Source organism: Rissa tridactyla, chromosome 22 (genome assembly GCF_028500815.1).
Source record: "Rissa tridactyla isolate bRisTri1 chromosome 22, bRisTri1.patW.cur.20221130, whole genome shotgun sequence".
Classification (NCBI taxonomy): Eukaryota; Metazoa; Chordata; class Aves; order Charadriiformes; family Laridae; genus Rissa; species Rissa tridactyla.
In genome coordinates this window covers 5,288,124-5,314,305 of record NC_071487.1, presented here as the reverse complement: position 1 = coordinate 5,314,305, position 26,182 = coordinate 5,288,124, and the positions used below count along the sequence as shown (strand labels likewise).

The 26,182-nt window shown below is 45.4% G+C and overlaps 1 protein-coding gene and 1 long non-coding RNA gene across 6 annotated transcripts in view; one reads left to right on the top strand and one right to left on the bottom strand.

Moving 5' to 3' along the window:
- The first annotated feature begins 1,597 nt into the window (after positions 1 to 1,597).
- Positions 1,598 to 6,667, top strand: LOC128900660 (uncharacterized). 4 transcript variants are annotated; one of them, XR_008463346.1, is made up of 3 exons: positions 1,598 to 2,055; positions 3,267 to 3,416; positions 3,727 to 6,222. It is a non-coding gene; the product is annotated as an uncharacterized LOC128900660 (long non-coding RNA). The 4 variants fall into 4 exon arrangements; XR_008463347.1 differs by having other exon boundaries at positions 2,314 to 3,416; XR_008463349.1 differs by lacking the exon at positions 1,598 to 2,055 and adding an exon at positions 6,585 to 6,667 and having other exon boundaries at positions 2,090 to 3,416; positions 3,727 to 6,394.
- Positions 6,668 to 6,863: 196 nt separating this feature from the next.
- Positions 6,864 to 26,182, bottom strand: part of RANBP3 (RAN binding protein 3) — a 52,066-nt gene continuing 32,747 nt past the window's right edge. For both annotated transcript variants that reach the window (XM_054182004.1, XM_054182006.1), the window contains 11 exons: positions 25,630 to 25,722; positions 23,952 to 24,055; positions 18,796 to 18,915; positions 18,037 to 18,140; positions 15,745 to 15,823; positions 14,261 to 14,363; positions 13,241 to 13,365; positions 12,071 to 12,191; positions 11,270 to 11,412; positions 9,200 to 9,380; positions 6,864 to 8,255 (listed from right to left, as the gene is read on the bottom strand). In XM_054182004.1, coding sequence (XP_054037979.1) covers positions 8,212 to 8,255; positions 9,200 to 9,380; positions 11,270 to 11,412; positions 12,071 to 12,191; positions 13,241 to 13,365; positions 14,261 to 14,363; positions 15,745 to 15,823; positions 18,037 to 18,140; positions 18,796 to 18,915; positions 23,952 to 24,055; positions 25,630 to 25,722 — 1,217 coding nt within the window. In that variant the 3' untranslated portion in view covers positions 6,864 to 8,211. The remainder of the gene's footprint in view (positions 8,256 to 9,199; positions 9,381 to 11,269; positions 11,413 to 12,070; positions 12,192 to 13,240; positions 13,366 to 14,260; positions 14,364 to 15,744; positions 15,824 to 18,036; positions 18,141 to 18,795; positions 18,916 to 23,951; positions 24,056 to 25,629; positions 25,723 to 26,182) is intronic.

Sequence of the window (26,182 nt, the reverse complement as noted above, 5' to 3'; positions counted from 1 at the left end):
ATTTTCCTTTTGCCATCAAAACATTTTGTTTGCTCTTCACTGAGTGTGATTTAAGTGCAATGCCTAAATATATGAAATAAATGATTAAGTTTGCTTACACTACACTTTCTTCCAGAGACTTGCAGTTTTGCAAATACTGAAAATACGTACCTCTTATTCTAGACTGCAAAAATATGCATTACCTAAACTTTAAATGAAGTACATGGCTTTAAATAAGGACCATGGGAGGCAGAGAGTGCCTCAGATGCATCTTCAGCCTGAACTGACAGGGCTGTTCTTCTGTCTCAAGCATTAATCCCGGAGTTTCTATTGCCATCATGCATGATTACTGGCATCCAACAGAAGACATTACCCAAGCGTGAGTAACTATTCTATTGTGTTCTGATTTGACATATAACTAAGTAGCGTGTTTGGGGAAATACAACCAAAGGAAAATACTGACTGTAAAGCTTTGCAAGTCTTTCAATCCCAAGCACAGACCCAGGCTGAGGGATGAAGGGATGGACAGCAGCCCTGAGGAGAAGGACTTGGGGGTGTCGGTGGGGGAGAAGCTCCACACGCCCCGGCACCGTGCGCTGGCAGCCCAGAAACCCCCCGCAGCCTGGGCTGCATCCCCAGCAGCGTGGGCAGCAGGGCGAGGGGGGGATTCTGCCCCTCTGCTCCGCTCGGGGGAGACCCCCCTGCAGTGCTGCCTCCAGCGCTGGGGCACCGACAGCAGAAGGACACGGAGCTGTTGGAGCGGGGCCAGAGGAGGCCCCGGAGGTGCTGGGAGGGCTGGAGCCCCTCTGCTGGGAGGACAGGCTGAGAGAGCTGGGGGGGTTCAGCCTGGAGAAGAGAAGGCTCCATGGAGACCTTCCAGCCCCTGCCAGGCCCTAAAGGGGCTCCAGGAAAGCTGGGGAGGGACTCTGGAGCAGGGAGGGGAGCCATGGGACGAGGAGGAAGGGTTTTACACTGAAAGAGGGGAGATTGGGATGAGATGTGAGGCAGAAATTGTTTGCTGTGAGGGGGGTGAGCCCCTGGCCCAGGTTGCCCAGAGAAGCTGTGGCTGCCCCATCCCTGGAGGGGTTCAAGGCCAGGTTGGCCGGGGCTTGGAGCAACCTGGGCTGGTGGGAGGTGTCCCTGCCCAGGGCAGGGGGTGCCACTGGGGGGGCTTTAAGGTCCCTTCCAGCCCAAAGCATTCCACGATTCCATGATTTTAGCACTTCGGCTCTCGGCTTCCGTCCTCACCAGCACGACCTGCCCTCGGAGGTGCGGGGCCGGGACACACGAAGGGGAAGGTGGCGGCTGACCGCGCAGGCCGCAGCGGGGGTTGCCCGAGAGAGCGCCGCCGGGACGGGCGGTCCCTTACCCATGGTGACGCTGTCCGCGGCGGCCATCTGCAAGGCGGCCAGTGCCGAGTGGGGCTGCTGCAGGATGATGCGGTAGGCCGTCCCGACCAAGCCTGCAACACAGGGCGCCGTCAGTCCGCGCCGCGCCGGCCCCCGGGGCCCGGGCTCCCGCCGCCGCGGCCTGGCCGGGCCGCGCCGCGCCGCCGGCTCCCGTCGGTACCGCTTGGGCGCCGCCCGGCCCCGCTCCGCCACCCTCCCGCCGCCCTCAGCCGCGGCCCCGGGGCTCACCCGCGGCGGCGCCCACGCGGGTGGTCAGCCAGGCGCGGCGCGGGCAGTCCTCGCCCTCGGGGCCGTCCCAGTAGCCCGCCATGGCGCCGCAAGGGCACGGCGCGAGCACGGGCCAGCGCTCGCGAGAGGACGGCCCCGCCCCGCCCCCGCGGCCCGCCGGGTCTGCGCGAAGGGGGCCGGGCCCCGCCGGCGGTGAGCGGGGCCGTCACACTCCGGGCGAGCGCCGTCCTGAACGAGCCGGTGCCGCCTCAGCGTCTCCCGCCTCCGCCGCTCCCTCCCCGCGGGCCGGTGCCTCCGGCCGGACCGTCCCTGCAGCGCCCGGCCGGTCCGCGGCGCTCGGGGTGCTGCCGGAGGGCGCAGCTCCGCGGCCAGACCTCGACAGCGCACGGTTCTGGTGGCTCCGATCCTCTGATTTTTCAGCGCTGGCTGCTTTGTCGAGGTTTGAGGGATGTGTGTGTGTTTGGGTTTTTTTTTTTTTGGTGCAGGGGCTGTAGTTACCACTAAAATAGTACTTGTATTACTTTTTATGACTTTTCAAGGACTCTAATGCTCTAGCAGCCTCTGTACGCTATTATACTTGTCTCTTTTTTTCCTTTCTGAAATACTGAAGGTATTTTGACACACTGTAGGCCATGCTGTCTGTATGTATTTTTCCGGTTGTTCTCTGTTCGCTAATAAAACTCCCGTGCTTTTGCAGGGGTGTCCCTTCAAGCCAAGCTCGCCCAGTTCTGGTTTCTCCAGCCCTGAAATAACTCCAGCGGTGGGCTGGAAGGAGTCCATAATGGGTTGGACACTTCGCTCAAGCTTTCTCTCACCCCTCTACTTCTCTTTTCCCTTTGTGTGAAAAGTTTATTAAATACTTTCCCAATTACGCTGGAGTCCCCCCCAGCACCCCTACTCTGGGAGACAAGCTTGGAGCCAGGGGCTGTGCCTGCTGCTGGTCCCCCCAGTTCTCCCAGGCCAGGGCTGGTGGTTCCCAGCAGAACGCTATGGGACGCGGAGGGCAGGGGGACGCGTCCCGGGGCCGGAGGCTGCCAGGAGCTGCAGCAGTGGCTCACCAGGGCCTGGCAGGGTCCGGCTTCACTCCAGCGCTGCCTCCAGCACCTGTCTGAGAAGACTTGGGGTGTATTAGCGACAGGGGGTCCTTCCTGGACCAGAGGAAATGGTCTGAAGCTGCGGCAGGGGAAGTTTAGATTAGATATCAGGAAGAATGACTTTGCTGACAGAGTGGTCAGGCACTGAACAGCCTGCCCAGGGAGGGGGTTGAGTCACCGTCCCTAGAGGTGTTTAAGAAACGTCTAGATATGGCACTTCAGGGCATGCTCTAGTGGCACAGATTGGAGGGGTTTGGGTTTTTCTGTGTGTGTGTATGGTTGGACTCGATGATCTCAAAGGTCCTTTGCAACCATGAAGATTCTATGATTCCTCATGTCCCAGAGGAGCAGCAGGGACATGGTTCTGCTTCCTCTGTGCCCCCAAACAGTGCCTCTTCTTACAAATGCAAACCCGAATGCAACAGTCAGCTACTTACTGGCAGTTTATTAAAGGTAGTTGTTTATAGGTCATTCCTGAGTGTGTACGATAGAGTGGATTCACAGCACAGAGGAGCCAGGTGGGACTGAGACTCTTCCCCCCTTCTCTCGTTTGCAGCAGGTTTGTTACGTGCGGCCACGAACACAGCACCTGGCTTTGTGCAGCTCTTGGCTTTGCCTGACCTATAGACCACAGTTCCCCTAGGGACCGGTGACCTGCTGCTACGGTTTATTTTTCTAGAAGCCTGTCCTCCGGCTTCTGAATGCGGTAAGACACTGCCTAGGCAATTAGTGCTCATTAGAGAGCTGTACGATGAGTACAATGTAACTTACCTTACTATAAACAGGCAAGTTCCAGGGAAAGCAAGGTATAAATCAATCTAGGTGAGCAACATTACTCTTAAAACAACTTGACTCCATGTATTTTATGATTAACTGTGGACTATGGCTACAGAGCAGTTCTCTGATGCAGAGGGTGTTAGTTCCCTTAACTGTTCAGCGTGGGGAGTGACATGCCGTCATGCTACAAGCTGCAAATAACTTGGTGTCCTTCTACCTCTGAAACTTTTTTATTTTAGAAACGGGGACAGAACCACCCGCAAGCAAGTCACATTCAGAACATTTCCCCATCCTCCCCTCTTTCAGGAGCTTTTTGGATGGCCTTACTCCCTAGACCTCCCATCTGCTCCAAAGCTCGCATTCGGAACCAGGAATTGTATCTTGTCTGCAAACCGGACGACCGGGAGCGAGCCGCGTTCCAGCGGTCGCTGTAAAGAGGCATTTCCCGTGTACAGTTAGCACAGGCTGAGGCGCTGCGTGGACTGCTCAGATAACCGTTACCAGCAGCAGACGGCCTCCAGCTCGGGGCTTGACTGATACCCCCTGCCCTCCTGAACAGGAGAGGACACCAAATACAACATTGCTACTTTGCTTTTCCCAGGTTTCGGGAGAAGCTGAAGTTAAGCTAAAAGAATTGATCCAGGGATGGCTCATTTGAAACGTCCCCCACGTTGAATCCACAGCTATCCTCAGGAAAGGCATTCACTGCCCACCCCCGGAATTACCAGCGTTCTTGATGAGAAATTCACCTTTCGTATTTTTAAGCCCTTGAAAGGAGGTAGTCGAAAGGGAATTCCAAACACTGTCTTTAACTGAGACTTTTATTTACAGAAATTATCTTTGAGCATTTCTTTGCAAGATACCTGTACCATTGAGTCTAGATTAGCAGTTCTCTCTCACCTCTGTTGCTCTGTGCTAATCTCCACAGGGGGAGGGGGGGGAAAATTACCCTGCAAAATTAAAATACCTTTATAGCACTGTCCGAATTTATCTGCTACCTGCATAACGGACTCCAGGATTCAGTTTAAGCAAGTCGGTGCACAGAAAGACCAAAGAACAAGGGGAGAGAAGCGCACAGTGAAAAGTCAGTTTAATGAAATCTTGCATGACAAATTATGGCAATTATCATAATTGGAATTCCTAAAACTAGAGAGGATTACGGGGAAACATGGTAAACTTTCAAATATGTAACATGTTTCTAGAAAGGAAATAAACCGTTTTCTACACTCACTGGGAGAACAAGAGGCCAGTCAAACTGCAGAAGGGGACGCGTCAGGAACAGTCACGCAACGGCAGCGATACCTGCGCAACGGAATCGATGCCTCAGTGACTGGGAACAGGGGGAAGAGTCATTACAACGTCGGGGGGTTTTATTCCTGCAGGCTTCTAACATTTCGGACACCCGCCCAGCCCGGTTTCAGTGGAGGGCTGCTGAGGACTGGTTCATTTAGATCTTTCCCTGCCCTGTCTTCTCTGGAGTAAGCACGCCGCGCGCTGGGAACCGGGCTGCAAAAGATGATGTAATTACAGTTTCTTACCTTAGCGCTTGTATTTCCTGGGGGTGTAATCTTACTTTTAATTTTACAGTAAGAGGTTTACTTCTGGTTTTAGTATCACCACCATTCTCGCAACATTTTCCCCATCAGATGTGCTCAACTATTATACCCTTCAGTATCTTTTTTTTTTTTTTTTGAAAGGCCGTGCCCACATCAGGCAGCAGCCAGAAGACGACATACAGCAATTGCTAACAACATCCATACGTTAACAACTGACCTAAGAGCAAAGACGCAGCAGGAGGGCGCTGCGAGGGGCAGACTGTTGTACGAAGGCAGAATCATCCCCCTCCCTCGAAGCAGCCATTGCCCAGCACCGCGCCGGGCTCGGGGCGCTCTGTGGGCTTGTTTTCTGATAAAAGTTTTAATAGAGTCCCCACCTGTGTTTTGATATGACAGTCTTACATAGATCTTTCAAAATACATAGGCATGGCCTGCTTTTACCTGTCACTAGTTCACTAAGGCTTAAAGCAGAGAGCGAAAGAAGGGTTTCGCTTGTTGGGCAGGACCCGAACCCAGCCCATGGCCCATTCCGTCAGTGGTTCACGCTAATGTTTTTCTCTTCCCTATAAACATCTGTGCAAAACTTCCGGATGAAACAAAATTTGAATCAGTAAATAATTTTTATTATTTACTGATTTTTTTTTTTAGAATATTGATTATTTTTTATTTTTTTTTTTTTTAGAATGCTCTAGGGGATTGTGTATCACCACTAAGCCCCATCAAAGCAAGCATGCTTATTCCATTTTTCTGAAGTTTCACGCACCACCAATTTCATTTTCGGTGAGACCGTACAGACCCCGTGGAGTTTGGGACCAGGAAACTATTCCTGGTATCCTGCTATTCCTCCACAAGCAGGCCCTGCTGACCAAGACGCCGTATTCATTTCTTTAAGCTGACAACAAGCAGCTTTACACTGCTGTTTGAAAAGAGTACTTTAAATCCAAGTATCTCAGCGTAAAAAGATCCAAGATCCAAAATGCAGATCACTTATTTGAAAAACGCAGATGATCCCCAGACCTTGTGATGCAGAAACAATTGTGCGGTTGGGCATCAGGACACAAGGTGGGCTGCTGTCAGCGAGCTGCAGGAGAAGGGGTGCGGGAATAGGTTTGGGAATGGTTAAAAAAAAAAAAAAAAACCCATAACTCTAAGGAGGGGAAAAAAAAACCAAACCCAAAATGCAAAAAGACATGAGCAGACAATCCAGAGAAATCACAAATGCAGCGGCACAGCTGATCATTAGCCTTTTCCACTCCCCAGAAAAGTAATCCAAGATGCTCCTTCAAGGGCCTATCAAGAAAAGCAACCCCGACAGCTTAAGTCTCCAACAATGGTTAACAACAGACAACAGGTAAAATTACACTTGTTCTTGACACACCCCCCCGGAAGAAAAGTGTGCTTCGTTAAAATAGAGACAATAAGGACTGTTTTGCTATTTGAATAATTTCAAAGTTGCTTTTGTGCTACAACGTGGGTTTTCATTTTCAATTCATGCTACGTTAAATGCTGCTTTAATTTTCTTTTAAATGGTGCGGTTTTAGGTCTCCTTAACCTACAGGAGAAAGAGCAAGCGAGAAATCATCTATCAGTAAACTATAAAGGAAACATCAAAATTTGGGGAATTTATAGGGAAAGTGACCTGGTCGCTGTTCTTAGTGACTACCAAATTCCATCTGTCCTGGACAAGAATATACCATATGTTTTAATAACAAAATAAAACTCAACTTTCACACAAAAGTGTCCGGATGATTAGAAAACATCCAAAGCAAAAAAGTAAGTTTTGTTTACAGTAGGAGTACTTCAGAATTACACACAGGAAAACACATTCTTGCTTTTATTTTGGTGGAACAGAATACAATATCCTTCAGCCCAAACTGGTCAAAGCTGGCAATATCACCTTTCTCTTCATGCTGCAAGACTTCAGGAAACGGAACGGGGACAGGAAGGGTTAGAAGTTAATTTTCTATTTAAGGCCGTTAATTCGTCAAGGTATTTTAAAAAAAAATGTACTCAACTTTAAGCATGAATGCATTGACTTCAGTAAGATTACTCACATATAGTTAAGTCAGGCAAGTGCTTAAATGGCTTGTTGAATCAAGCCATTAAATTGAGAGCTACTTTATTATACAGATTTATTTTAATGGCTGACCGAGCTCATCACATGAGCCTGTTTTATTCTTCCGAGGGCTAACAGCTGTCTCCTCATCAACTTTTCTGAAGGTGTAACCTGTATGCCTCCTACGCTTTACTGTAGCCACAAAAACATATAATTTTCTAAGAAAAATCGTATGCAACATCTATTATATATAGTGGCTTAGCTCTCCCTTAAATAGTAACAGAAAAGAACAGTACAAAACAATAGTTTCACTTTTTCAACACACAAGAGCATCTTATTGAAAAACTAAAATAAAAAAGTATCACCACAATATAAATCCCCAAATAATAATGAAATGGGAAGAATGAAACCAAGTTAGCAAAACATCCTGGGGACTTTAAAGTCTCTTATTATCGCATTTAAAAAAAAAAAAAAAGCTTTTCTGGTGAACCACAATGTTTTGTTTCTCTCTGTTTACAAACCCACTAGACAGGGAACAACGGTGTCCACAACCTATGTTGGGATTAAAAGGTAAAAACATAATCTGCCCCATCTGCAGTCCCAAAAGAGAACAAACCCAAACGGGCAGTCGGTGAGCACAGGAACTGGTGAGCACACGGTTTCCCTGCAGGTGGCAGAACTCGTAAGGGGGAGCAGGGGTTACCAAAGCAGAATTCGAGTTGGAACCATGTCGGAAAGTTCTATCTTGGAGGCCTGCAAGACATGAACTACTGAAGAAACAGTCAAAAGGTCCCAATGAAAAGCTGTGACAAGCTGTAATGTGCCATTTCAATTACAAGGATGAGGGGAAATGTTTGGTTTTTTTTTTTTTTGGCTCATCAATATGATGAGCTTTCACGTCCCAAACCACATTCAGGTAGTTTCCAAGTCTGCTTTTTTTGTGTGGAATCTACTGATCCAGACCAAAAAACCAAACAAACAGAACAGGGATGCACGGTTCTTAAGTCCTGGAGCCTTCAACACTGCCTGAAATAATAGCTGGCCTGGGGTATCCAGAGATGCCTGCAAGATGGTGTTCATAGCAGCCTTGCAAGCACATCGGCTCACATCTGCTATGTGCTGCCAACATTCTGCCCGTCACCTTCATCAGTAGGACCTGAAACAAACAAAGCAGTTCTTTGTCATAAGAAATACCTTTTGTTTCTTGCCTTACAATAAGAGATCCTACCTGAGAAGACGAGAGAATTCTTAGATTTAGGATTTCAACTGTAGAGTTCTCCCTCCCTCCCCTTACATCTTACTTCTCCAGATTAAGTTCTGTCCGCTGCAGAATTTTATATTCTTGACTAATCTGGTTTGGGGACGCCAGCAGCATCCCACAGCCTAAAGTCTCAGTTTGCAGTCTCTTCGATCCACCCACTGCTTTTGTTCATATTCATTCCTTTCCCCCCACCTCGCAGTGAATGAGGACGGAGGTCTGGTCTCAGTCAAAGGTGGGATGTTCTAAACCATAGGGAAGCAAAGCACAGACGACTCCTCAATCAGGAGTACAGAAGGAAGCCTTCCTCAAACCAAAGACAAGTGCTTTTTTTTCTTTTTTAAACGATGGTCTCCTCATGTACAATGAAATTAATTACACTCTTTCCAGGCCCCTTTGTAAACCTTCTGCTTTCCAAACACCACTCTACTCCAGGGTCAGCCTGGATCCTGCCTGCTGGAAGGAGCTCAAGACAGCCATCTCCGTTTACATGCAAGCCTCGGCCGTGACGAAGACAAAAAATGAAACTAGCAACCACCCCTTAAATATCCCGTAAACAAAGCTAGGCCTAACTGAAGCACACATAACCTTCTGCTAAACTGTGACATGTAACTCGGATGCAAGCAGCACAGGGGCCTTTATTCCAGCTTGGAGAAGCAGCAAGGAACAGTTGCATTCAAAAAGGCAATTCGTGCAGTGAGTCTTACTCCCCACACACCTGCGAGAAGCCACAGGCCAGAAGTACACCTACAACACACAGTTACAGGGAGGACAGTCTGCCTAAAAGAACCCAGAGAAAAAACGTCCGGAAAACAGGAAACGCCATTGTCTTTCTTGCTTACCACTTCCAACTGATCCTGAAGGTGCAATGACATCATCATCACTGTCTTCCTCATTTGATTGCGTTACCTCTGGCTCAGGTGCTACATTCTTGACTTCTTGCTCTTGTTCCACTCTACTCCGCAAGGCCAAGATCCGATGGTGTAACGCAGCATACAACTGCCCTGTATCTTTAGAGCTTGCCTACGTTGTTTTTTTTTTAATATTCAGAAACAAGAAAGAGGTGCAAGGAGTTATAACAGAATAAAACACTGCTTAAATAATACACAACAGTCAGGCCAAATTTCGCCATCTGCTTTTCAGTTTTCTCATCTAGGGCTTTTCAAACTAGGTCAGAATGGGCTGCGGTATACATAGCAAGATGCTAGATACACTACACTCTGATGGTGAGAATATATTCCTCTCCACTCAGCACCGGCTTTCTCTGGCTAACGTAACCAGTACTGGCTGGTTTTATAGCCCCTTCTTCACCCAAGAGTCACACACACAGCTGTCCTGACACCTAAAAGAGATCTTTAATTAAAAAGTTTGTCTTGCACAGATTTTTTCCAGGCTTGTCAATCACTCAACTTCACATATTAGTTAATCGTAATCAAAGTCACTTGTTTCATGATGCACTGACATAAAATTTTAACAGAAGATATAATGAGAAAACTGAATGGATATGCAGTCAGGCAGGTGATTATTCCAATTTTTTTTTTTTAACTCTCTTTTATACTGTTCAGCTGTTTCAGAGGGAAGCACTTGTGATAACCTGTCCAAGAACGCATCTTTTTTACTCTCAAAAGTTAATGGCGACTTCATGCCTTCAGAAGAATCAGGTCTTAGGCCTATCAAACTAAATATTTAATGGATATTATTTACAAGGGAACTCCCTTCGAGTACAACGAAGCTCTGTCTTCACTGTGGCAGTTAAGTCCTCACATTAACTACTATTACCGCTACCCTAAGTTAACTATAAGGTAACGAACCCACTTCTCAGATCCTTTCATTAAAAAAAAATTGTTTCCATCCTGCCCATCTGTCACTTGAATCTGTCGCCTCCGTATCTGCACAATCCCCCTGCAAGGAGCTATAGCGAATAAATTATTCCACACTAGATACTTTTTATTAATACTAAAATCAGTAGTGAATAACCTGATGACAGACTAACTCCAACTTTTCAAATCTGGGGAAATGCTAAGAAGTTACCCACAAATTTCACTGCTGTTTCTTCACCAATGGATATTCTGTATCATTACGTTCCACTCTGGGCCTCCAGATCCCAGCCCCACAAACCAATGTCACAGGGGAAGCTGACCATTTGCTGCTGTTCTCTTCATTTTTGATCCATAAGAACACCTACTTCTTTAGCAGCCCCTTGTGTAGAATCGGTGTAACTCAAAAGAATGTGTTCAGACCTCCCTAAATCTGTAAGTGCTCTTGGCACATCAGAGAATGACCTTTCTTTCTTGATGACCATATCATGATCTCCTGAGTGTTTTGGTAATTCTAATTGGGATTGCTGTTTCCCCATTTAGCAAGCACTGAAATCACTTTCACTGTCCTACTACTGCTTGGAATACTCTGTATTAGAAGAAAATGGAAGTTAAAATGTGTTACCCTTAACTACTGACACAATGCTCTTGACAGATATTTAGAGTTTCACTTCCAGTGAGCACCTACACATCCACCCACACAGACAATGACAGCTTTCCCATGCTACAAGTTCTGGTAGATCTAATTTTGGTTAAAAATCAGTAGAAATCTATGAAATGCCTATCTCCCTTGGTAGCAAAAAATGATTTGCATTAATCTTACACTACAGTTACAATCTCAGTAGGTGCGGAACAGATCCCATGACTCCGTGGTCAATGCTTGGGACAATCTGGCTTCCTAGGGTGACCTTTTACGTGGAATTTCTTCACAACTAGTAAGGCTTTTCAGACAAGCAGAGGCTGCCAGGCCCCTTGTCTTTGTGTAGTGAGCGGTGGTAAGGAGGTAGGGTGCAAAGAAGAATGGGAATGTTACCTCAACAAGCAAGCACCAAGTTTAGTAGGAAGGTTAAGACGTGAACAAAACCCAATACTCACTGATATAAGAAAGACTTTAACTCCCTGGTCCTCTGTATCCATGGCAGTGATCCGGATGCTCTTCTCACTGGCTTTATCGATCTGCATCTGAGCCCAGAGCTTGGTATTTAAGATTAACCTGAGACTCCCCTGAGTCCTCATCACTAAAGCCAACATACGACATCAGTTAGGTGGGAAAAGACACAACAGCAAGCTCAAACCAGCCAAGGTGGCTTTTTATTGTGTGAAAGTTTAAGTCTCTTTACAAAGAATAACAAGGCAAGGCCCCTAAAACAGGAATCTTGTCACAACTGTTAATCACAAGAATGTAGGCTATTGAAGATTATCACTCATGTCTAAAGATACTCAGTCCAAAGTCTTACATGTTAATACAGAGTTCAGTGGTTGGATCAGAGCTGATAAGCTCAGGCTAACGCGTATTCCTGCCGCTCTGAACAACCTTGCACTATTCAAAGAGCCTTCCCCCACCACAAGCACCCCATCCCAAAAAGCAAAGAGCCCAGATCTGAAGAACGATACCATAAATTTCTAGTCAAATATTCTAGCTGTTAAATACAGCTTGCTTTTATGGGGAAAAAAGTAACTGGAACATTTGCTACAATAGGAGGATATGAAAAGATACTCCCTTTGGAGGAAATGGTTGTAAATTGAAGCAAGAAAAAAAAAAAAAAGGTCCAAACTGCTTCTGAGTTGCTATAGCTAAGACACAACCCAAAGTGGATGCTGCTGTGTGTCATGAAGCATCCTGCGAGAACAGTGCTGACTGTCATCCAGTACCTCACTTCCCCCGGTTCCTCTTACCCAGCCGAGACTGTAATGTTCCATCATCCGTTGAGGCCATATCATTGAGTCTCAGAAGTCCTCGACCTCTTTCCACCCAAGACTGAGAGTTTTTGTCAAATACAAACAGCTTGCACTGAATCTGTAACAGAAAACATCTCTATAGCGTAGTGGTTGATTGAAGTAATAATATATTTCAGATTCAGTCACCTACAGCCGGTTAAAAAACATTGTCAGATTTCATATTGGAATTTTAAAACGTTTATAGCTGTGGAAACCAAAGTAGTTGTCCTCTCTTTTGCAATAAATTCCTCAAAATATGCTGACTGCTTTCGTAAGGTTTTATTAACAGAAGCTATATATTCCTGAAAAATACCTGTGTTCAAGGTCAAACAACAAGAACCATTTTCAGCTAAGATACAAAATTCCAGAGAGGAAACTTATTGTGATAAGAGACTGGGTCATCTATAGTCTTAAATCAGCCGATTCTTTTTAAAGTCTTAGGTGCACTTTGCACCGCTGAACGTGGCATTTGTTACTGGGAAGACCCAGCACAACGAAAGCAAGGCAAAATTCTTCCTGTATTAATGCTGCACGTTTTTCTTAAGGACATACTGTAGTTAATAAGCATATTTAAGTTAACGAATAACTACAATGTTAAATACATTGCGATTAAAATCGTGAGTCTTCAAGTCATGACCGAATGTCCTTCTAAAACATCACTAATTCAATTAAATACCTCAAGACAAATTCCTGAGTACTGTTTTACGGTTTCTGCTACGCAAGAAACCAGATTGCTGGCATCATAGTCCATTCCGAGTTTAAAAAAAAAAAATCAGTAATACAATAATTTAAAAGTAGTAGAGTAATTAAAGAAATTAAAAGTGTTTAGTTCATTTAAATTTTCTTCAAATAATTGTTCTGTGGGCCACAGAAGGTTTGATGTGATTGATTCAGGAAAGTATGCTTAAGATTGGTCTGGACGGCCCAAGCACGAAAATTTATTGTTTCTTAATTTCCTTTCTGAATAAGTAAGGATCTCATAATAAATATGCAAAGTTTGCATTTTAAGACAAGAAAGTACGTTAGAGATCTAGAGGATGGCCGAGCTGCAGGGAATCAGGTGGTGTGCATTCACATCCACAGGAATCCCCAGAAACTCCCAGCTCCTCTGCGTTAGCCAGTTCTTACCTGCAAGACGTTACTTTCCGCTTCTTCCCCAGTGATCACTTCTACCTTCGCTAACAAACACTTCCTGGCTGTCGCTTTAGTATAGGCTGCTGCAGACTCTGCCAGTGATTCTGAAATATTATTAGCTGAACAACATTTCAAAAGTTTGAGAATGATTAGCATATAATTATGTAAGAATTATAAAGGTCTCAGAAGTATACCAGAATTTAGAGAAAATAAAGTACAAGAGACGGACATCTACAGAACATTAGAAACAGGACTCGAGTTTAAAGCAGAAGTTAAGGCTTGTCTTTTAAGTCTTGTTTTAAAAGCACAAGACAACACAAGGGACAGAAGAGGTAAGTTATGGCAAAATTTTGTCCTTGCATACAGTATTTCAAACCCTCAGCTCACACACGGACACCTCGGTATGTGTAGGCGCTCCGGCAGCACTGACGCTGCTACTGGCTACTCAGTTGTGCCTACAGCACGAGTCGCCTCCCACTTTTATTTTGACTTGTAAGCAGTTTGCTGGAGAAAACCCATAGCTCCCAAAATTTCCTGAAAATCTTGCCATTCTGAAGAGTCTCAGAAGTCTAGAACCCAGCAAACAGTTCTCAATTCAAGCAACGCATTTTGTGCGCCCACCGAATACAACATACATTTGACTCAGACACTCAGTGGCTGGAAGTATAACGGAATTGTTAAAAACCAGCTTGCCACAGTTCTTCTACACTCTGTAGGTCGAAGTACCTGCTCTGTTAATTCCCTCCACTTTCATCCTGCTGAAGATAAACCCAATGCCACAGAACGGCCTTGAAAAAGACAGTGTAGCCTATACGTGTTTAATATTAAAGTCAAAAGGACAAGAGAATCTACAGCATCCCGCACGTCACCTCCCAGCCCTAGCCTGTATCTTTGGTTACAGGAGACAGCAGAGGCAACAAATGTGTTGCTTTTATAAAGCAAAAGGACATTGAAAACCGCAGTCATTTAAACGAGGATTAACTACCATTCCTAAAATAAAATTTTGTTTTTCACCTTTCTCTGGTGTGGCTTCCTGAGAAGAGGATTCGGACCCAGACTCTGTAGCAGCGTTCTCCTTATTACTCTCTGTACTACCTTCATTCGATTTTGGTGGACTCTATCACAAAAAGAGGAGGAGGTAAACAGAAGAGAGAAAACATACACTAATTTTACAGAAAAAGACCAGTGACCAATTACTGCTGGAAGCCCCAGTGTTCATAAACCATACGGCAAAGGAAGGAGCCTGCAGATGACACGCTTTCCCAGTAAAAGCTATCCTACCACCCTGGCCAAGGAATTGAAAGGAGCACGACCTGAAAAGCAGCTCAAATTATTTTCCCATAAACTAAAACTGAAACTAAACTTTAACCCTTATTTTGAAGTTATGTTCAACAAAGCAAAACAATTTCAACTACAGTTCAACTCAAGGCATACCTGGCTGAACTCCTTGCTCAGTGGTTAGACAGGTATGAATGCACAGCATTAAATGCTTCCCTTTTGTACCAGTGTAGCAACAACAACAGTAGGAAACAGCAAGGCACTAGAAGTTAAACCTGAGGTTGGTGCACAATAAACAGAGAATTTCCTGAGTCTTACCCCAGTATTGAGGCAGCCGCCTTACTGCTGGACTTGAAATCATAGAATGGTTTGGGTTGGAAGGGACCTTAAAGCCCACCCAGTGCCACCCCCTGCCCTGGGAAGGGACACCTCCCACCAGCCCAGGTTGCCCCAAGCCCCGTCCAACCTGGCCTTGAACCCCTCCAGGGATGGGGCAGCCACAGCTTCTCTGGGCAACCTGGGCCAGGGGCTCACCCCCCTCACAGCAAACAATTTCTGCCTCAGATCTCACCCAAATCTCCCCTCTTCCAGTGTAAAACCCTTCCCCCTCATCCCGTGGCTCCTCTCCCTGCTCCAGAGTCCCTCCCCAGCTTTCCTGGGGCCCCTGGAGCTCCTGGAGGTCTCTGCGGAGCCTTCTCTTCTCCAGCTGAACCCCCCCAGCTCTCTCAGCCTGTCCTCACAGCAGAGGGGCTCCAGCCCTGGGGCCATCTTTGTGGCCCGTTCCAAACAGGTCCATGTCCTTCCTGTGCTGAGGAAGTCCCATCACTGGGGGAGTCACGTAATTGAACTTTCCTCAATTTGGAGGCCAACAAACATAAACCACCCTCAAATACTCATACGGAAGAAGCCATTTAAAGAAGCAAGCTGTGGCAGAAAGTGCTTGGACTTGAGAGCCACATGCGCTCCCAGAGACGGCTCTCAGTGTGCTTACACCGGCCCAGCTGGGCGGGGGAATCCCAGAGAGCGCGGCTGGTGCAGACAGTAGCTCATAATGAAACCCCGATGCTGCACTCCAAATAAGTTACCTACAAGGGAAATCACTGAAAGAAAACCCTGCTCTGGTGACAAGTGTAATTATAGATTCTCACAATTCCTGCGTGAGAATCCATAACACGCACTACTCACAAAACTACAACATTTCATACACGGTGGATACTCACTAGGACTCGCTCACTCATGTTCTGTCCAAAAACAAACTTGTTGCTAGATGCATCTGCACTGTTTGTAGAGTTCTCTACACTGGAAAAACAAACAAACAAAAAAAAACCCCAGGTTTTGTAAGTCAGGAAAATATCTGTTTGTCTTCTACGGATAAAATACCTCAAAAAGCAAGCAAATGTCACTGGCTTTAAAAATTAAGCACTGGCTGAGACAGAAACATAAGCAGAAATTAATGCAACTTCGTAATATGAGAGCACATACTGGTTTTACAGAATGAGAATTCTCTCAGAATGATGACAAATGATTTTGTCACTGTAAATATCTTCCCTTTAGATATCTAATGACCCATTAAGCAATGCTGAATGCTAAGTCAGGGCTTATTGTTTAATCATATAACACACTTTTTTTTTTTTAAACAGTATTCTACATGCACAAACTTGAACCACTACACATTTTAGGTCGCTTTTCTCAGAAAAGAGAAAGAATTGAAATGTAAACGCTTGCAATATCATACCCGAAGCAAAGGTAGCAGAGATAAGTAATGCCTTTTCTTAGAGCAGCTGGGGTGCTACGGCCTCCCCCAAGAGGTTTCACCACCAAATCTCAGCCCCTCCTTACAGAATAAGCATCCTCCTCCCATGTGGCATTTTTATTAACAGATTTTAAACCCCGTTTAGGAAGGACAATATTACGGACTCAAAAACTTAATGAATGATTGTTCATCTGCCTTCCCTCCAGGCATACCTCTAAGACATAACACAATTGCTGAGTGAACACACGGCACGCAGACCGCTTGGAATCAATCCTACATGCGTGTCATTGCCTTGGTGAAATGGGGGCACATGTGTCACTACACCACTCAACCGGAACCAAACAAACCTTTAAATCATGCATGGGGAGTTGCTACTTCTGAAATTTAAAGAACAGAGGAAATCCTCGGGGGAATAAAGTTTGGCCTACGAAGGAAATTAAATACTACAGTTCCAAGCTCCAAATGCCAACTGGGAACTCAGTATGAACTACTGGTATCTGCCACGTTGCCTAGTATATTTACAATTTTTAAAGGACTGGCAGCGTGTTACACAAAGGGAGGAATTTTCCTTTTACAAGTCGACTGCCATAATGGCATATCATCTCAGCTAAAAACCAGAGCCAACTCCACTTAAGAGATGGTGGGGTGTTTTTTAAAGTCAAACCCAAAACTAGGTTTCTGGCAATTGACCTACAGTGAATAAATTCTCACAAAGTGAAGACTCAGTTGAAATAGGGCACACATGTGTCACACAAGGTGAAAGATATAAACAAGTATTCCAGTATTTGAAGCCCACGTATTAGAAGTCATTGTCTGCCAAGTCTGATTTAAGAAAATCTGACAGTTTCTCTGGAAAGGCATCGCCCCGGCACCCACAGTCGCTCCGTGGTGTTCTCTACCACTCCAGCACATCAGCTGAAGAGTCCCATGTCAAAAGGGGTTAAGACTGCAAAACTGCCTACTCCGTGGTGAAAAACTGGGTCTTAAAAAATGCAGAATATAAGGACGAGGCAAGTACACACTGGTGTTTTTCCTACAATTATTTCATGGCCTCAAACAACCTGTAGTCCAGGTTCTTCCAGGAGTAGAGATACGGCTCTACTCTTCAGCCTTCAGTGGCATTTTCCCCGCTTGCTTTTCCAGTTGTTACTTGAATTCACAGCTCTGTGTTGTAAGAAATTCTCTTCTCTTTTCTACTCATTCTGTAACACTATTTGATTTTTTTGACCACTCCTGAGCTAATATTTTCAGAGCCATATCGATATCTTAGCCGTAACTGAAGGCTGTCAGTTCAGAGTTCATCACTGTATACACAGAATTAGCATATTGCTCTGAAAAGCTTATTATTGCGATTAAATAACTTTTTTTTTTAAACTATTCTTCCCTTTATCCATATCATATGAAACATCTTGAACCCCACAAGTGCAGCACAAATCTCTACAGGATTCTACTGGTAGCTCCAATTCATTCCATCACTGTTTCCTTCTAATCGTTCATGAGAAGACTCTTCTCATTTTATGCGTGTTAGTTTTCTGAAGAGGCTTTGGTGAGGACCTGGTCAAGTAAATGGTATCAACTACATCTCCCTTGACCAGATGACCGAGGATTCCCCCAGATCTCAGGTTTGCCACCTCCTTCCTCAGAAGCCTGGGTTCCCACTGACCCAGTGTAAGCCCTGCATCCAGTAAAGTGCCGAATCACAAATCGTTTTGAACACAGAATAAGAAAAACCGTCCCAGAGATTTCCCTGTAGTCTCACCTGGAACTGATGTACTGTAGAAAATAATTTGTTGCAGAAGGTACGTCTGATGTAGGAAGGCCAGCATTCTGCACATCGGCAGTTTCATCGCTTTCATCTCCTAGCTATAAAAAGAAGGAGTACGTAGTGACACTTTTAACTACTGACCACAAAATTTTCAGCTCATTCTTTCCCAAGACGAAGATCCATCCAAAAACACTTTCTACAATATAACAATATAAGCCTAAATCCCAGTATTACACTTTCTTTTGTTATGCTAGGAAAACTATGCAAGCCTGTCTTCAGCAGGAGGTACTAACAATCCGACTCAATTGCTTCACGCACAGGTTTGAAAACAGGCTGCCCTGTTTTTCTTTTCTCACCTTTTTTGTGACTCTCAGTTGCATGGGAGCATCTTAGGAACACATTTCAACTTAATTCTGACCCAAAAGGCAAGAGAAAACATTACATTGCACTGAGCTTTAGATTTACCTATGACTGCAGTAGATAGATGCGTTTATTTTTCAAAAAAACTTCTTATGCTACTAAACAGTATTCAGTAATTTTTTAAGTGTCTGGAAGACCAGTTTTACTAAACAGCCAACCAAACTGTGGTCACAGCTTCTAATTTTGCATATATACATGGAGGTTTTAACCCTGTTAGAGCTTTCAAAGTACTTCATAAACAGCATTTAATGCTCATGCCAAACGATCTGTTCCACTGCTTCTTATCCTCCCTTAAATACATCAGCTCTTAGTCAAGATAACAAACGTGTTTACCTTAACTCTATCTCTTAAGTTTTGCCCAAATACGAATGCTTGCTGTGCATTTAGTTCTGCTTTCTCACAGCTGTCATCGTCTGAAGTGTTGTTGGACTCTTTTTTCTGACATTCTCCTGCCTAAAGAAAAGAAATTGAAAACTTTAGCCCAGGTAATTGATTTTCCTTTAACAAAAAAAAACACACCTTACGACATGATGATTCACACAGCCATTTACAATGACAAGCCAATAACACCTACAGAGCTACAAGGCAAATTTTGCACTTAAAAACAAATCCTCTGTTGTTGTTTAGAGCATTTATCTTAATGAATCACAGAACGGTTAAGGTTCAAGGGGATCTCTAACAATTATTTGGTCCAAACTGTGTTCCAAAGCAGCATCAACTTCAAAATTATGCTAGGCTACCTGAGACCTCATACAGTCAAGTCTCAAAAAAATCCAAGGATGGCAGATTTACAGTTTGGTGCCTGGTTCAATGTTCAACCGCACTAAATATGACAGTTCTGTCCTAATACCCAGCTGGAATCCCCCTTCCCCACACCTGCAGCCTCTCATTTGTTTGGGTAGGCACTTCCAACACTCATTCTATCTTGCTACAGCCCACCACTACGTAGCAGAAGAGAAAAATCCAACTCCCTCTCCCCTAGTCATAGAATAGTCCACGCAGAACATACTCAGCTTTTTCACTCTCGCATCAGACATCGTGCTCCAGCCACCTCGGCGGTTCATAAGTGTCTGTCATGTACTGGCGAGCCCCAGACTACACACAGTACTCCCGATGTCACCCAGCAGTGGCAAGTAAAAGGAAATAATCACTTTTCCGAACCCAAAGGCTGCAGTCTTAGTAAAGCAGCCTAGCACATCGCTCAGTCAATAAAAGGATGCACCACCACCCGCATCCAACATCACTGCTGCACAGGACCTCAAGCTTCCTGGACCTTTTCCCCTGCTAAGGACCACCTTCTACTCTGCACCTCTGCTCCCCGCTTTCCATTAGCTGCTCTGTAAGCTCTCCCGGCAGCTGTCGTGGCAGTGCTTTCCAGAGCACCTGTGCCGACACTGTCCCCTGTTACCCTCATACTATAGTTCTCATCCCGTTACACTCAGGGCCTTGCTCCAGCAAACCCTTACAGTGGTGTTGGGAGGCGACTGCAACCAGCATGGGAATCGCCCCCTCCCTCTTCTCTCCTAATTCCTTACCCTTTCTTTGGATTTACATTAGAAGACCCAACAATCTGCACAAAGCCTAACATCTAATCAGCGCACAGCAGCTGCCCCTCATCAAAGCATGCTCCAAGCAGCATTACCAGCATCATAAGCAGAAAAAAACCCCAAAACAACAGTAGGAAGTTTGAGCATATTCTGATGAAAACTATGTAGTTACTATAGGAAGAATACGGGATACCACCTGCTTCACTGGAGCGACACTGACTCCCTCAACTTTTTCATGTTGTTCATCACTAGGTTCCGTCCAACATTTGGCAGCAGGCCCACATTCTTCCTTCATCTTGCCTTTGCTGCTAACGCACCAGTAGAAGCCCTTCTCGCAGCCCTTTCATCCCCAGTCATTTCCAACTCCCACTAAGTTTTGGTTTTCCCAGTTCTCTCCCCACACACCCTGGCAATCCTTTTGCATACCTCTCAGGTACCCTGACTTCCTTCCCAACTTATGTACACTCTCTTTCTGGATTTAGGGAGCTCCTAGTTCATCCTGACACACTTGCACAACTTCCGGCACATTGGGACAAATTACTCATTCTCTGAGGTGGTTGTCCATAAAGATAATGAGCTCTCCTGAGCCCTTCTGTTCTTCAGGATCCTACCAACAAGCTCAATGAACAAGCTGAAGGCTTCTCTCCTGAAGTTTAAGTCTCTACTCTGCTACTTATCTTCCCCACTCCCCTCAGGATCTCGAACCCTATCTCATAGCTGCTGCAACCACAGCTACTCTCAGCCTCTGTGTTCGTAACCAGTTCTTTGCTGTGAATACCAGGTGAAGCTGAGTACCTCCCTGGTCAGCTTATCCAGCACCTGCATCAAGACATACTGTCCTCAACTTATTCCTAAAATCTCCAGGAGTATTTCTACCAGGACATGCTGCCATTTTATAAGGTGTCAAAAGTCCTTAAAGTTCCCCTTTAGAACCAAGGTCTGCAATTGTGAAGCTTGTAGTTCTCCAAGGGCTTTAGCTACTTTCTCCTCTTGATTGGTCCATCTTAATCTCCCCTGTGTTGGCTTGTCATCCGATCTCGGCTTGTAAAGCCTTTGCCAACTCAGCACCTTTCCCAAACCAAAGCCTCTGCATTCAAGCAGCTTCTTTGAGCATAGCACAACACATGCTCTTCTTGCCCTTCCTGATTGATTTCCAAAAAGCCCGTATGTATCCAATACAGTACTCCAATTGTCCAAGTGAACCTCCTGTACCAGTGACCCCAACGAGGTTCCAGAACTGCCACTGCACAGAGATCTCCAGTTCCTCCTGTTACTTTCTCATGCAGGGTGTTGTTGCCTACAGGCACTTGCGAGGGACTGCCAGCCATGGCACTTCCCACACACATTGCACGGGGGAAAGGGCAGCAGTGGGAAAACAACACTGGATTGCGTCCAAAGGAGTTTTGCAAATCGCATTTTATGTTTGAGGGACATAACCTTTACATAACCTAGCTGTATTATTTGCCTTCAGATTCTAATTCTGGCATTTCAAAGACATCCTTTTTTCTGCTGGTAGTCACAAATAGGCCAGTGGTGCCTGCTGGGAGTCCACCACTGAACGGTGCAGACAGGGTAAAGGAGCATTCTGTTGAACAAAAGGAAAAATCATTAGCCTAGCACCTCCTTAACAGGTCCTCCTCCTTGTGGACAAGGATCACTATCCACCTGCTGTCTATCAAGCTTCCCTGCACATCCCATGATATTCCACCACCAGACCCTCCCAGCAGTCAAGAGAGGTTGAATGGAAGGCTGTAGCTTATACCCAACTAAGGACCATGTTGCTTAGGACTCCTGCAGTTTCCCAGGATTTTTCAAGACAGAGAGACAAGGCCTAGCCCAAACAGATACAGGTTGCCACAGAGATGCACTGAGTAGGACAACAACCAGACGGAGAACATTCCCGCTGTGCTGCCTTGTGTAAGCACAAGACAGGCCTCAAAGAAGAATCTTTTGTGCCAGTAAAATAAGACCGTGACTTACATCTGCTCGAACAAGGGCAGACCAGGCTCATGTATAACTGCAAAATGCCACACACTCGTCCTCACAAGCGTACTCTCTGTGGTACACCAAATCTATGCCACGGATCCGCACGTACAATTACTAATATGAAACTTAACTCCAGAAGTAACCATTCACTCTTAACAAGCAATCTAATATTGTGCAGAGACACTCCAGCATTTAACACAACTACCGTATGAACTCCAATTACTTATAGCGTTCTAGAAAGCTTCAGGCAGATGGTCCATCCTTACTACAAATGCCAAGACACTCCTTGGTAAAACTGCAAACATTCAGTTATGAAGCTTTATACCACTTAATAATTAGTTTCCGGCGATCCTTAACATCTAGATTTAAGAGTTTCCTTCCATCAGAGAACTTCCTCCCAGGTCAGTGTTTCTGGACTTCAATTAAAGAGTCCACAAGCGGACTTCTGGATGTTAAAAATGTATAGAGGGTCTCCCTAATGACATAGACAAAGGCAACAAGCATATCCCACGAAAACTTCATACTCATCCATACAATGAATTTACTTATTGCTACTTAATTATGTCAGTGGCCTTTCACTAAACCTTAAAAAGCCGTTTACATTTTAAGCCTTTCTACTTAGATATTCAGATTTCAAAATTGAGACTTGACTTTCAAGTAAACCATTGCAATACTTTTTACATTGCTAATACCACCACTTCTATGCTCACCATGGCACCAGAAGGCAACCCACCATCTAATGAAGCTACCAAGAAAACCTCCAAACGTCAAACACCACCCAAAACCCACGCACCCTCCAAATCCCCAAACATCCTCCACGTGCTCTCAGTCAACACATCTTGAGATGCCAACGGTTAACACAATACCTGCAGGAAGGAAAGGACTGGACACGCTTTGCACACAACAGGGAAGGAACCATTTCATTACTTTCCTTTCAAGGTACGAAATAAGCAGCTTTCAGTGCACATGGATGCCTTTTCCTCTAGCGACGCTTTCCAGCCTCTCATTACCTGCACTCTCTCGCCAACATTTCCTGTAGGGAATTTATTTGCTGCCTCTGGGTTTTTACTCACTGTCAGTTCCCGTCCCTAAGCTTCATCATGTTACGCGTTTGCTTCAGTCACCTGTACACTTTCCATCCCCACATTTCCCAACACCATTCCACATCCCATTGTTAGAAATCAAGACAACACCAGTAAAGCCATCAGCCATGGTCGGGGGATGACTTTTTGCTAGGCAGTCTGAGAAGGAAGACTGAACACGTGCAATGTAAACTGCTCGGTTCGCCCAGCTCAAAACTAAAGCCTTTTCAGATGGGAACAGGAATTCAGTAAATGCTTCTCAGTCTCTGGCCCGACGTCAGACTGATGTGGCCACAGTCCCTGGAGGAGACGACAGCTTTTTTCCTCCCCCACAGAAGACAATTCCCTACTCTCCTGACCCACCCCCTGCACACAGAGTAAGATGAACCTGCAGGAAGGATGATTTATTTCTTCGTGCAATCTGATCAGACGAAAAAGCAGTGTTCTGAGTATCAGCCCACTAACCAAGACACCCAAATTACAGGAATCCAACGGCCATGGTCAGAGCGGCATCATTCAAACAGCAGTAAGATTTTACAGCAAAACTAGAAATAAAGCTAGAGGGGCTAAAAGGAATCAATAAGAGTGGAAGGAGAACTGAGCAATTTTTTTGTATTTTGTGAGGGAAAATAGGTATGGAAAGCCATCCTGAACTGCAGATTCAGTAAAATCTTTACTAGTTTTCAAGTTAGTAAAGATAAATGTAACATACTATTAGGATCGTATAAAATCTACTACTATGCCATAGCACGGACAGAAACGGGGGCTGTCACTGATGAAACCGCACCCACATCGCTAAACAAGTAGACTGTTCAGAGAATACTATTGTAAAGTCTGGCACTTTGAGCGTCCTTCCAATCCTTCTCCAACTCACCTTGTCTTCAGAGTCAGAACTTTTCAGTGTTGTGTTACTTAGTGATTCTGATGTGGCTGCAGAATCTGGCGGGATATTTACACCATTGGTGCCACTGCTGAGGACTGCAGTAAGGAATGAGAAAAATGACATATTTAGATTGTCCTAAAAGCAGCAAGTTTTCTATAGCAAATTGCAGGCTGTTTTCTTGTTTAAGTCCATGAAACATTGTGATGTAAACTACGGAGTTCCCATAGTGTTTTGCAAGAAACGTGAGGACCACGATTCAGCAATTCTTAGCAGAATCAAAATTCCAAACACAGAAAACCAAGCCAGCAAAAAGCCCACTTATCTACACAAACGCGGCAGGGACTTCAACGCATACAATTTCAAGCATCCACCTTGCTCCAACCTAATACTGTTCTTACAGCCAGCAAGGCTCCTCTTTGGACTCATCTATCTACTTACACACTGAACTCCCACTCAAAATGTGTACCCCAATATTAAGTCCACTGTAAAGTCCAATCTACGCCAACAGGCATGCCAAGAAATGAAGCTAGAAACGTTTGGTTCTATGCCAGATTCAGCATTAACTGAATATACTTCTGTTTCAGTTCAACTGAAATTCCAAACAACAAAAGGCTGGGGAAACATCAAAGACTAGGAGAAACATGGACACCTTCAACAATTTGGGTTTTTTTTTGCTTTCACAGAATGGCAGGGGTTGGAAGGGACCTCTGGAGATCGTGTCCAAGCCCCTGCCACAGCAGGGTCACCCACAGCAGGTGGCACAGGAATGCGTCCAGGTGGGCTTGGAATGTCTCCAGAGATGGAGACTCCCCCACCTCTCTGGGCAGCCTGTGCCAGGGCTCTGCCACCCTCACAGCAAAGAAGTTCCTCCTCATCTTGAGATGGAACTTCCCATGGTCAAGTTTGTGCCCGTTACCCCTTGTCCTGTCGCTGGGCACCACTGAGAAGAGCCTGGCCCCATCCTCCTGACACCCACCCTTTAGATATTGCTGAGCATTGATGAGATCCCCTCTCAGTCCTCTCTTCTCCAGGCTAAACAGACCCAAATCCCTCAGCCTTTCCTCAGCACAGAGATGTTCCAGTCCCCTCAGCATCTTGGCAGCCCTTTGCTGTCCCCTCTCCAGCAGTTCCCTGTCCTTCTGGAACCGGGGAGCCCAGAACTGGACACAGCACTCCAGATGTGGCGTCCCCAGGGCAGAGCAGTGGGGGAGGATGACCTCCCTCCACCTGCTGGCTGCGCTCTTCTTGATGCCCCCCAGGAGCCACTGGCCTTCTTGGCCACACGGGCCCATTGCTGCCTCATGGTCATCCTGTTGTCCCCCAGGACTCCCAGTTCCCTCTCTGCAGAGCAGCTCTCCAGCAATACCTTATTACACCATGGTCAATGCTGTCACCCTCAAGAGCCTTTTTATTCCAAAACCCACGCCTGGACTACACCAGTCAGAGACCTGGCAATGTCAGTCAGGCACCCCATACAAAAACTGAAGGTGTGACTGTGTTATCCCATATGTAACACAACTATACTTAACACTTAAGATGTTTCTTTTCTGAAAGGAGAAACCTAGCAAAACAGAGGTGGATGCTGAGTAAAAACACACCCCTAAACTGAACCGATTTTGTATTTTTGTCCTCCCTCTGCGGTGTTCTAGAAAGCAAAAGCATTATTTACCCATCTGCGAAAACGCTTTTGGCTGCGGTGCCTGTAATACTGCAGGACGTAGCACACTTCGCTGCTGTTCCTTCGGTTTCTGGCTAGGGAGACCTGCAAGTAAAGAGTTTTTTCGAGAGCTATAAAGCTTTAAAGTTGAAAAATTCAACTTCATCTAATCGTCTCTGTAACTGCTTCCAGCAGAACATACAATGGAAAACCAGACATTTAAAAAGCTTCCACCCCCTTCTTTCCCACTCAGCCTCAAAACAGGATTAGTCCCAAATAGAGAAGAGAACTTCCTAGCCTTAAAAGACACTTTAAAATATATTCTCTACCTTATCCATAAAGCATAGAAGGGAGAGTTTATGACAACGACTCAGAAATAAAAGTCAAAGTGTAAGAGAAATTAACAGTACACAAGGAATTTTATTTATTCACTAACATATTATTCAACTACACATTGCAAGTCTGCTTTTCTCCTTCCAAGGAAGTAATTTCCAGATACTGGTAACCAATTTTTTTTCCCCCGTTCTTCATACAGTCAAACGTATTGGTAATGTAATAATCTTAT